The 11408-nt window shown below is 56.6% G+C and overlaps 1 protein-coding gene across 13 annotated transcripts; it reads right to left on the bottom strand.

Annotated features, from left to right (window-relative positions):
- On the bottom strand, positions 1–10988 carry CMKLR1 (chemerin chemokine-like receptor 1). 13 transcript variants are annotated; one of them, XM_039724677.1, is made up of 5 exons: positions 9005–10531; positions 5915–6084; positions 3847–3936; positions 2139–3370; positions 1–2068 (listed from the first exon to the last, which is right to left on the bottom strand). In XM_039724677.1, the coding sequence occupies exon 4, from the start codon at positions 3297–3299 to the stop codon at positions 2211–2213; it is 1089 nt and encodes a 362-aa protein (XP_039580611.1). In that variant the 5' UTR covers positions 3300–3370; positions 3847–3936; positions 5915–6084; positions 9005–10531; the 3' UTR covers positions 1–2068; positions 2139–2210. The 13 variants fall into 13 exon arrangements, with proteins under 13 accessions (XP_039580611.1, XP_039580610.1, XP_039580604.1 ...); XM_039724676.1 differs by lacking the exon at positions 9005–10531 and adding an exon at positions 7706–8959; XM_039724670.1 differs by lacking the exons at positions 5915–6084; positions 9005–10531 and adding an exon at positions 10552–10988.
- Positions 10989–11408: the final 420 nt, after the last annotated feature.

Here is an 11408-nt window from a genome sequence, read left to right as displayed (position 1 = left end):
TCTGGAAAACTGAGGTTTTATTAAATAAGCAAACAGCTACAAAGATGCACCCAAATATTTGGGAACACTTGGGATTACCAAGCTGCCATTACAGGCATGGTTTAACCCCAGGGTAAGTACCAAGGCACTGCTTTTTTTTTATTTTTTTCTTTTTGGAAAGCTGTTTGGAGCATTAACAGATGGGCTTGGAAAAAAACAGACACCAGAATTAGTGAGGAGCATCCTGAATCCATTATGAACATCCCAGCAGCAACCTGAGGGGCTGTGGGATGGCATCCAGTCCTTGAGGCTTCATTCCCACATCCAAGCCTTCTCCAAACCCTGAGCCCCAACAGGCCCAGGGGCTGCTGGCTCTGGATCCATCCCATTCCCACCGCTCCCTAAACAGATCCTCTGCAAGTTCTGCGTGTCCCTGTGTGTCCATCTGTCCCACTCCTAATAGGATCCTGGCAACCTTCCAGCAATATTAATTAAATACTGGGGAAAATGAGCAAGAGGAGCCTCCTCCCACCAGCAGAGAGGCCCTGCAGCCTCCTCAGGCACTGCATCTTCCATGGGTATGGATCCAGCCTGGTTTTGGGGGGAAAATCTCTGTGGATCAGGGCTGGGAGTAGCCCTGGGCTTGGCCATGGGACGTGGTGTGGTGCAGGGATGTGTGGGAGCGCTCCCGAGGGAAGTGGGGGGATCCCAACCCCAGGAGACACAGAGACAATCCAGGTGCTGAGTGTCCCATCACATGGAGGAGGTGATGCAGATCGAGGTGGAGCAGCAAGGCAGAGCTGGGGTGGATGCTGGATAATCCATCTGAAATCCCAAAATCCTGAAATCCCAAAATCCCGAAATGCCGCTCCTGCTGCAGCACCCGCTCTGATCCATGACGTTCCCACAGCTCAGTTATCAGGGCTTTACTTGTACCTGCAGCTGGCAAGATCTGCTGCCTGGAAATAGCTCCCTGCCTTTTCCCGAGAAATGTCTCTCCATTTTATTTTCCATTTTCTGATTTCCAAGGAAAGCTATAAATAAATATTTCAGCTTCTGTGGGCACCTGGGGGCAGATTCTCAATGGCCAAAACTTGCACAAGGCTCCCCAAGGGACTGCTTGAAATGTCCCCAGGGCCACTGAGGGCTGCCCAAAGCCAGCTCCAGGGAGTGACACGTGAATGAGGGTGACACCAGGGTCATGGGGAAGGAGCCCTGATGGAGAAGGAGCTCCCAAATTAACTGGGCATGAAATTGGATCGAGGTGGTGGCTTGGCCTGTCCTTCGCTGCAGAGATCAGTGTGTGGCAGCAGAGCCTCCCAGGAGATTCCCAGAGTGTCCCAAGGTGGGAGAGACAAAATCACCCTGTGGAATCAACTGGTCCCAGCAGGGAACAGCTGGCATCAGAGCCAGTCTCCCCTGGCTGCAGGAGGGGACAGCAGGTCCTCCCAAGAAGCTCCTGGGCCTGTTCCTAGTCCCAACCATCCAATTGCTCTGCAGGATGTACCATGTGGAATGTGCCCATCAAAAGGAGGGTTAAAAAGACATTTCAAATTGACTTTTCCCTCTTTCTTCTCCCAGTTTTCCGTGCTGGTGTCCTTGTGTGTGAGCCCAGTCTCCACACTGGAAGGTGGCCCTGGGTCTGGATCACTTAGAAGACATTTGAGACTTCCCAGTTCTCTGAGGTGGGATATTCCAATCCCTTCTAAGGACATTTTCCAAAAAAAGTCACAAACACCTTGTTCTGGTACCAAAATACCTCAGGAATTTACCATGAGGAGTCTCATACAGACATGGGACAGAGGAGTGTCACCAACTTGACCATGGCAAGGAGATGCCTTCCTGATATCCTGCACCCCACCACGGTGCCTCTGGGAACTCCAGGAAAGCCCTTCCTGGGTCAGCCAATGCAAAGGTTGGATGGGAATGCCCAAAAATGTGTTCTTAATTTGGCACAAGGAATTTTGCAATCCCACACAAGATCAAGGATGGTTGTGTCTTCTCCATACCTTGCGGGTCTCCATCCCCTGCCAGCCCCCAGGCAGCAACACCAGTCAAAAATGGGCTGTGGGACAGTGCTGGACAACGCCTGACCCACACCAGGGCTGGTCACCAGGGGATTCTGTCCCTCCTGCACGCTGAGTTTAGACAACTGTTGCCTGACCCACACCAGGGCTGGTCACCATCACAGCGCCAGCACCAGGGGATTCTGTCCCTCCTGCACGCTGAGTTTAGACAACTGTTGTCTCCTTCTCAGTCATGGAGGACACCTTGGAGAAGCTCCTGTGCACGATGCTGGAGTGCCCTGTCTCCTCGCTGAGGGCGTTCACCAGCCTGGAAAGGAGGGTCACCTTGAACTTCTTGAAGTCCTGGCCCATGAAGACGTAGAGGACGGGGTTCATGCAGCTGTTGGAGGCTGCCAGAGCCGTGGTGAGAGGGATGAAGATCTCAAACACAGACCAGGGCACCGTGTCGGGCACCGTCTCCAGCAGGTTCAGCAGGTGGTAGGGACTCCAGCAGAGGAAGAAGGTGACAATGATGGTGACAATGATCTTGAAGGGCTTCTTGGACTTTGCCAGGCGGTTGCGGCGCAGGTTGAAGACGATGGCGACGTAGCAGAAGGTGATGATGGTGATGGGGAGGATGTACCCGGCCAGGAACCTGGTGATGTTCACGGTGCGGTGCCTCATCAGAGCCAGCCCTTCGTAGGATTTATTCCTGGAGAGGGAGAAGTTGCTGAAACAAATCACGGAGTTTCGGGTCTGCGCCGTGTCCCGGAAGACGAGCGAGGGGCAGCTCATGACGATGCCCACGGTCCAGATGATCACACAAACCCCGTAGGCCAGGTTGGTGGAGCGGTGGTTCTGCGACCACACCGGGAACACCACGGACACGTAGCGGTCGAAGCTGATGGTGGTGAGCAGCAGGACGCTGGTGTACATGTTGAGGATGAGGAGGAAGGAGCTCAGCTTGCACATGACCGTGCCGAAGATCCAGTGGTAGTTCATGGCCGTGTAGGCGATGTTGATGGGCAGGAAGATGTTGAAGAGGAAGTCGGCCACGGCCAGGTTGAGAAACCAGACCGCGTTGACCGATTTCTTCATCTTCAGGGTGATGATGGCGATAACGAGGCCGTTGCCCAGGATGCCCAGCACGCAGGACACGCTGTAGATGATGACAGACAGGATCCTGGTGATGTCCTTGGGGTCGTGGGCCGGGTCTGCCCACACGCTGCCGGTGTCCTCGTAGGTGTAGTCGGAGTAGTCGCTGTAGTTGTTATTGAGGCCGTCCGGGTAATCGGAAGCGTTGGGAAGCGCCATCGTCCCTGGGAATGGCAGCTGATCCCTGTGATCCCGGGGAGCTGGGATCTGCAGCCAGGGATCTTCCCCTGCTGAGCAAACACTTGGTGTTAATGGCGGTGAGCAGAGCAGGAGGGACAACGGCCCCCAGCACGTGTGGGAATTGGGGACAGGGAGAGAAGGGACAAACACGCGGGAATGGGGGATCCCATGGAACCCACCGGTCCCGAACAAGATGCTCCCACAGCTCCTCCCTGATTTCCACCCCCATCCATGAGACATCAGGACGTGATTCAGTCCCTCAGCTCCACCAGGATGTGGCTGCAGCCTCATCCTGCAGAAAACGTTGCTTACCCGCCTACTTCCAGAGGGAAAACCGGGATAATGCTCATTAACAGCTCATCAACAGCTCTGACTTTCCAATCTGAAACATATTATGGCTTCTCTCTGTTTCTTGGTCGTTTTTTGTGGGCTTTTTTTTTTTTTTTTTTTTTTTTTTTTTACTGAAGTGGACTGAAAACCCAAAGGGAAGCTCCCCACACCCCACTGACACCAGGCACCCTCTCACCTCTCTCTTCTCTGTCGGGATGGGGACAGGTGACAGTTCAGTGTCCCAGGGCACAACGGCAGCTCCCTCCACACCGGCCTAAGGCAGGAGCTGTAACATTAAAGCCAGGATCAAAGAAAGGCCACTCACCCCCGGATGTGGGGTTAGGGGAGGAAACCCAATCAGGGCATGGCAACAATTAACCCTGTGCAGCCTCCCTCGGGGAGCTGGGGACCCTCCTCGCCTCCAGTCTGGGGAAGGCGGGGTCCTGCCATGATCCCAGCAGCTTTTGGGATAATCCAGGACAGAAATCCCAGACTGTACTCTCTGTACAAGCACCCAACATGAGCAGCAGCCTCAGGTGCACACAAAGAACCAAACAACGAACCACAGGTTACTAATAATTAAATAATAATTAATGCAAGGTGTAAATGAGGTGCACATTGCACGATCTATTTTACATCCTACATTCTCACAGGGTTGTTTTCCTGATTCAGTTGATGCCCTGCATGTTTACATATGTTAATTGTGGTGAACCAGCAGCATCACCCGCCATTGTCAGACTCCAGGCTCCAGAGCCTGCATTGAGGGGGTTCAACCTCTCCCCTGTGAGAATCCAGGACACAAAACCCCCTAAATGGATCAGGGGGGTTAAAACCAAAGTCCCCCAAAGCCTGACCGAGAAGCACAGAGCATCCCACCCGGACGTGTCCTCACAGGAGGGACGTGGGGACGCCCAAGGACCCTCCCTGTTCCCGAGGAATTTCACCCCAAAGGTCCCCTGCGCGTCACCTTCCCGCCAGCCCTGCTTTGAAATTCCCATGGTGTTTGTGTTGGAAGCTATTGTTTCTCCCTGGGCTTTTCCTGCTGTTCCTTCCTGCCATTGCTGCTGCAGAGTCCCCGGCCGGGGGTGAAATCCCACCCTGTCACCTCCCCCTGGCCAAGCTCCGGGGCACGATAAGCAGCCAGAACAAATGAGGGTTGAGTGCAAAGTTTGGGAATGAGCTGGAGCAGGAGCCTTGTCCCAGGAAAACCTCGATGGCCAAAGAGATGAATTAAAGTCGACGATCCGGTGGAAGGAACAGAATCAGCAGAACTGGCTCTCCCAGCCACGTTAATGTTGATTAATGAGGGTTGATTTATGGAACAGGGATTTCAGGTCACCCCCTTCCCAAAGGCAGAGCTCCAGAAAGGTGGGGGAGCCCAGAGCCCCATGTCCACCCCACCCCATTGCCTCATATCCCACCCCACTTCATTGCCTCCCATCACACCACACCCCATTGCATCATATCCCAATCCCATCCCATCCCATCCCATCCCATCCCATCATCCAGAGAACCCCAAAGCTCCCTGGACTTGCTCCACAGCCACCTTTTCCACTGTGGTGCCATCCATGGGGCAAGTGAGACACCCCCACCCCTCATTCTTACCCCACATTCAGCCCCTGCTCCAGAGGGGCAGGAGAAATTCCCACTCCTCTTCCCACTGTGTCCCCTCCCATGTTTTTAATGTAAAATCCTCCCTTTAGTGTCATTTTTAATTGCTGGATCTGATGCCTTTCAGCTCATCCCAAAGCTCCTTTTATTGGATTTTTTTATCTGAATTCTCTGTTAATTTTGCTCTGCCAGGTTGGGCAGGGATTGGTCTCTGTTCCCAGCTGGGATGAGGATGGCAGAGAGCAACGGGAACACCAGGACTCTGCTTCCCTGTGGGATTTGGCAGAGGATGGGTTTGTTTGCAGGGCTGGTGAGGAGCAAACCCAAACTCCACAGGAGCAGCAGGCCAATCCCACCATGAACATTCCAGATGGGCAGGATGGGCACCAGGAGCCCAGACCTGCAGGAAAATCATCCAGCAAACTCCCACCTGCCTCTCCAAAATTCTCCCAAAAACGGAGAGCCTCATGGGCAGCTGCATGAAACCTCCTCATTTCTCACAGCAAAAAACTCTGAAGTCTGGGAGGAAGAATTAAAAAAAAAAAAGCCACATAATACTAAGAGTGTTTCATTGCTCCTCTCCGGGCTGAAAATTCCCTGCTCAAGCCAAAACCACTGTTCTCCCTTCAATCTATTAATCTTTGTCCTCCTACCTCAACAAAAACGAGCAGAGGGTTTACCCAAAATAGCCTTTTCTCCGTCATTCCCGCAGCTGTGTTTGTCTTGGTACCCAGGGAAGGCCGGGTGGGATTCCCGACGGGCGGCTCGAGCACCGGCAGCATCCCGGCGCATACCGGGGGAGGATGAGGTCAGGGATGTTGTTCTTGGGACGGCAACAGGAAACCGAGAGAACAGCAGAAAATGTTCAAATCCAGCTTTTCTGGGCGAAAAAGCTCTGCCCCGGCCAAGGCAGGCGGGCGGGGCACGGATGTGAGCGGGGAAAGGCGGCGGGACACGGGGAGGGCAGGGGATGCTCGGGGCCTCGGCTGGCAGCGGATCCCGCGGGCAGGGCAGTGCCAGAGCCCTGCTCCCGGAGTTTATCGGGATGGGCAGGCTGCCAGCACCGCCTCCTGCCCGCCGGCCAGGCTTTTAGTGGGACAGGTTGAGGAGAACTGATAGAACCTAATCAAATCAAATCAAATTAAATTAAATCAAACCAGCAGAGCAGCTTTTGAGTACATCAGATCCCGCCTGAGCTGTCAAAGTGCATCACGCTTTGATGAAATCATGAAATGGATCCGGGCTGGGACCTGCCAGGGCTGGGGAAACTGGGGGAGCCCTCGGGTCGGTGCTTGTCCCTTCTAGAAAATTCTTATTCCCCGGCACGGGACAAAGAAATCCCCCGGGAACAGCCGGGTCCGTGCCCGCCCTGCCTCCCCCGCGGCAGCTGCTCTGCCTTTCCTTCCTTGGAGCACTTCCCTCTCCTCTTCCCACCGGCGGCTCCCGAGCTCCCGGCGCACCCCAAACCCCATCCCGCTTCCTCCGGGCGTGGGAGGCGCGGGCAGCTCCGGCACAGCTCCCCGGGAGAGGGGGATGCATGGCCGGCAGATGTTGGAGCTCAGCTTTGGGACGGGCTCGGGGTGGAACGGGATCTCCACGTCCCCCTGGAGCTGCTGGCACCAGACCCCAGCGAGCCCTGCCACAGTCCTGGGTGTCCCTGGAGGGCGGGGATGGCCCTGGGGACATGTGGCAGGGGCTGGTCCCGGTTCCGCGGGGGTTCACAGCTCTGGGTGAGTCCCATCCTGCGGGCTGGATCCCTAAGAATTCCCTAAGAATTTCCCAAAGAATTCCATGGCACCCCATGGCAGATGCAAACCCCATCCCAGGGGAAGGCAGATGCAAACCCCATCCCAGGGGAAGGCAGATGCAAACCCCATCCCAAGCTGGCACCCGAGGCCACCCCAGCAATCCCTCTGGCACCCACGAGTTTCCAGCCCCCCAGGAGGGACATCTGGGCTGCCAGGAATCTCAGGGAGCAAGGCACCACACGGCAAAGCAGCTCTGGGTACCCAGCCCCTTTATTTTAGCTGGTGATTGCCATGGCAACAGATGCCACAGGGATGAGGCTGCTCAGCATCCCACTCCCCACCGGGATACCCGGGATGAAGCCCCATTCCTCAGTGTAAATCGACCACCAGCCCATCAAGAGGGAGTTCAGACCTCCAAACCCCGAGCTCCAGCCTGCCCAAAAGCTGCTCCTGGTTGTGATTCCAGCCCTGCCACCACCCCTGACCCCTCTGTCCCACTCCAGCAGGCTGGGAAGGGCACAGGGATGTGGGATACCATGGGAGCAGCAGGCTGGGAGTGAGCTCCTGCCAGCAAGAATCCGGGCTGGAAACTCTCCCAAACCTCCCCCAGCTCCTGGAGACAGCCAGGGCAAAGTGAGGAGGCACAACTATGGGGGAAACTGAGGCACAGAGGGCAGTGGGAAGCTGAATCCCTACCTGCATGCACTCAGACACATCCCAGTTCTCCATCCTGGATCCGGGACCCCCACACCCGGCAGCCTCTCCCTGCATCCCTGAGGCTGCACCACACCCGTGTGAACAGTGCAGGAAAAAGGGAATATCTGGAAAAGGCAGCCTTAAAAAAGCTTCTGTGCCCAGGGTGGGACAGAAAAACATGAGTCAGTGTTTATCTGGGCAGAGCCAGCCGGGCTGAGCGGGACGGGTCGGGATAGGATGGGATGGATCCCACAGATCCTCCAGGCCACGCTGTGGGGTCACCCCTGTGGGGAAAGCGCCCCAATCCTGCCAGAAAAAGGGGTTTAACCTCAAAATTTGGGTCATGAAAGGCCCCTCCCAGGGTGAAACTCCAGCAGAGGAACCCGGCCTTCCCTGGCACCGAGTGTTGAAAGAGCCACCCCGTTAGTAAAATCCTGGCCTTTTGCTCCATCTGTTCTGTTCTTGGGAAGGTTTGAGGATTAAAGGGGAAAATTTTAGGCATTTGCACCAACACAGGCAAAGATTTCCTTGAAAAAGGGCAGTTTGTACTTCTGAGCTGCCTAAAATGACTCGGCTTCCAAGATAATAAAAGTTATTTCATCTCCTCTACTCTCTTCTAATAATCCAAGGTTTTCTCCTGGCACTTCTCAGGCAATAAAAAGAAAAAAACAAACCCTCACTTTTTCAGAGCATCCTCCCTGCTACATCCCAGCAGTGCCGTGATGCTGTCCCTAACCTTGGCTTGGGCTTTGTCAGGGGACAAAACCTTGGGGACATCGCTCCAGATTTGGGGCGTACAAAGGGAAAGAAACCCAAGCAAACAGGGCTGCGGGAGGGACGTGACCCCACAGGGGACGAGGCATGGCTGGGGACAGCAGACTCAGCCCCCCCCGAGTGAGGAAGTCACCCCGGATCCGCGGGAGCATCCTCCCAGCTGTGCTCTGTGTCCCCAGCTGAATGCTGATGAGGAGGGCAAAGAAAAGCCACCCTGTTCTCCCTGTCCCCAGCCGGGGGACACTGCCACACTGTCAGGGCATCAGCCCCCCCAGATTCACTGCCAGCTTCTCTCCCTTCTGCGCTGTTTTCCCACCCCGCAGGCAAAGCCCAGCTCCAAAAGAGGTTGGGATTTTAGGGAAAATTAGGGGGTTTGGGGTGAAGGACAGTGGGGATCCCAAAACCACTGTATAACAACAGGAGAGCCAAAAACCTCAACTGGCTGCAAATCTCCAGCAAACCCTTCCTCCCAAATCCCTATAAAAATATAAATTAACAAATAGATATAACCCCAGAGGTGTTTACCTGAGCTGGATAAATCCCCAAGGAATTTTCAGCATTTGGAGGCTGCATTAGACATCTCTGCCTCTCGTCCAGCCCCGTCAGGGCTGGCATGGGAACGACCCCGGGCTTGTGGCTTTGGCATCCAGCTGGAGCTGACACGGATATTGCCGAGCTTTCTCATCCCGAGGAGAAGCACATGGGATGGGAGGATGAGGAAAATAAATGCAGCCCGTGGAACAAACCAGCTGCTGGCCTCAGCAGAGCTGCAAGGGGAAGCTCTGGGGGAGGATGTTGAGCTGGCGGAGTTTAGCCGGACGCAGAAGGGGATGTGGCACCAGTGACATGCCCCGTCCACCACGGCTCCTGTGCTGCCCACAGTGGCTCGGGAATCTCCTGGGAGCCTTTGGGAAGGGTTTGGGTGTCCCTCATTGTGAGCACAGCCAAAGGGTCCCCTCGGGCTCCTCATCCCTGCTCCCCAGGCACCCCAAATCCATGCCCTGCTCCTGGGATGCTCCTGGCCTCACACACACAGGAGAGGGGGGAACACAAAGCCATTCCTGGGGTGCTGGGAAGAAGAAAAGCTGCTCATCAGGTCCTGCCCATCCCACAGTGCGTTCCCAGCGAGGAAATCAGCTTGGCTTGTACCCCCAAAGAGAGGATCACCAGCCAAGAGCTGTCCCAAACCATCCTGACCTCAACGCTGTGCCTGCCAGGAGCTGGAAATTGCCAGTGGCAGCCTGTGATCCTGCACGAGCTGAGCCTGGATGGACACAAATCCCTGGACACAAATCCCTGCCCCGAGCCAGGATAGCTCATCCGGAGGGAGAAGGAAAACACCTGGAGCAAAAGCTGCACCGTGCTGTGAAAGAGCATCACCAGAGCCCCAGCCTGCTCTCTGACACCAGGATCCATGAGTTTTCCAGGGGATAAAATCCCAGTTCCAGGGACAAATCCCAGTTCCCTCAGAGCTGGAAAAGCACCACCCAGGTGTGACCAGGGGACAGGAGGTGATGCCAGCAGGGAGTGGCGGCAGGTGGGAGGGAGCTCGAGGCCACCATGTCCCGTGCGGTGGGGACACTGACCCCGTCCCACGCGGAGCAGCTCCCGTGAGAGCCGAAAAAGAGGAATCGGAGGCACTGCCAGCTTTGCACAACTCTGTGTCGCAACAGCCCTGAGCTGAATCAGGGCTGAAAAAATGCTGATGTGCCGGTTCGTGGGGCTGCTGCGGGGAAAGGAGAAGCCCCAGAAAGCCCTGAGGGGTGAACAGGGCGGGATGTGCCAATCCCGCTCTGGAACCAGGCTGGGGACTCGTGACCGGCTCCCCGGGTCCCTCTCTGCCAGGACCCCCGGGCTGGGGTGGCAGCTCCGGGATGTTCCGCCCTTGTGGCACCTGCGGCAGTCCCCAGGTGCAGAGGGGGTGCCCCGGGGCAGTGGGAAACGCAGCCCAACATTGTAAAAACCACGAGAAACACGGAGTGGCACGGGCTGGATCTGCCCCATGGCTCTGCCACCACGTCCTGTCCCTTCTGCTCCCGCAGTGTCCCCCACCAAGTGACCTTTCCCGATACCTCGTGCGGTGCCAAGGCTGTCCCGCTGCTCCGCGCCGGGCAGGACGAGCTCGGCGTGCCCTGGCTGCCAGCGGGATCCCATTCCCAGGCGGATCCCGGCGTGCCCGGGACAGACACAGGCACGGTGCCGCTCCCCGCCGCTTTTAAGGGAGCGGGGAGGGAGTTGCATCCATCACCAAGGTTTTCTTGGCAGCGCGATGCTCGGAGAGCAACAGCTGGGAGAGGGTGTGACGCCGGGAGCTGGGAACGCTGGCCTGGATCACAACCCAGCGTGAGGAAGCAACAAGCTGCTTCCCGAGGGGCCTCCTTTCCTGTGCCGCCCCCCGGGCCGGAGCTCACCGTCCCACGGAGGGATAACGGAGCTCGGAGCGCTCCGCGGGGATGCTGCTCCAGCCGGGAGCCCGGGGGGAGGCAGGTGGCAGCCAGCCCCCCTCGCTGTGCTGTCCCCAGCCTGGGTCAGCCGCTGTCCTGTGCTCCCCCCACCGCCCCCAACTCCTTCCAAGACGTTGAGTCACTTCCCTTCAGGCAAAATCTGGCTCCCAAACGCCGCTCCTGCTGCTCAGGGGCTGCTTTTCCCGATGGATTTCATTACCACCAGGATGCTGCAGCTGCTTCCAGGCAGCCCCCTCAGCCCGCAGAGGCTCTGTGGTGGCAGCTCTGTCACCCAGCCCCTTTAACACCTGCAAGAAAAGTTCTTTGGGGACCACAGAGGGGCTGGGAGAGTCTCCAGGGTCTCAGGGATGGGAAAGGCTGGATGCAGGGATGGGGTTCAGGGTGACATACAAGAGGTTTTTGGGGCAGCCCCCCAGATTGGGAGCACTGAGCAGCGCAGCCCCACCCACACAGAGCAGGAGGTT

The sequence above is a fragment of the Passer montanus genome, unplaced genomic scaffold, assembly GCF_014805655.1.
Source record: "Passer montanus isolate IOZ18808 unplaced genomic scaffold, ASM1480565v1 scaffold53, whole genome shotgun sequence".
Classification (NCBI taxonomy): Eukaryota; Metazoa; Chordata; class Aves; order Passeriformes; family Passeridae; genus Passer; species Passer montanus.
This window is presented reverse-complemented; position numbering and strand designations above follow the sequence as displayed.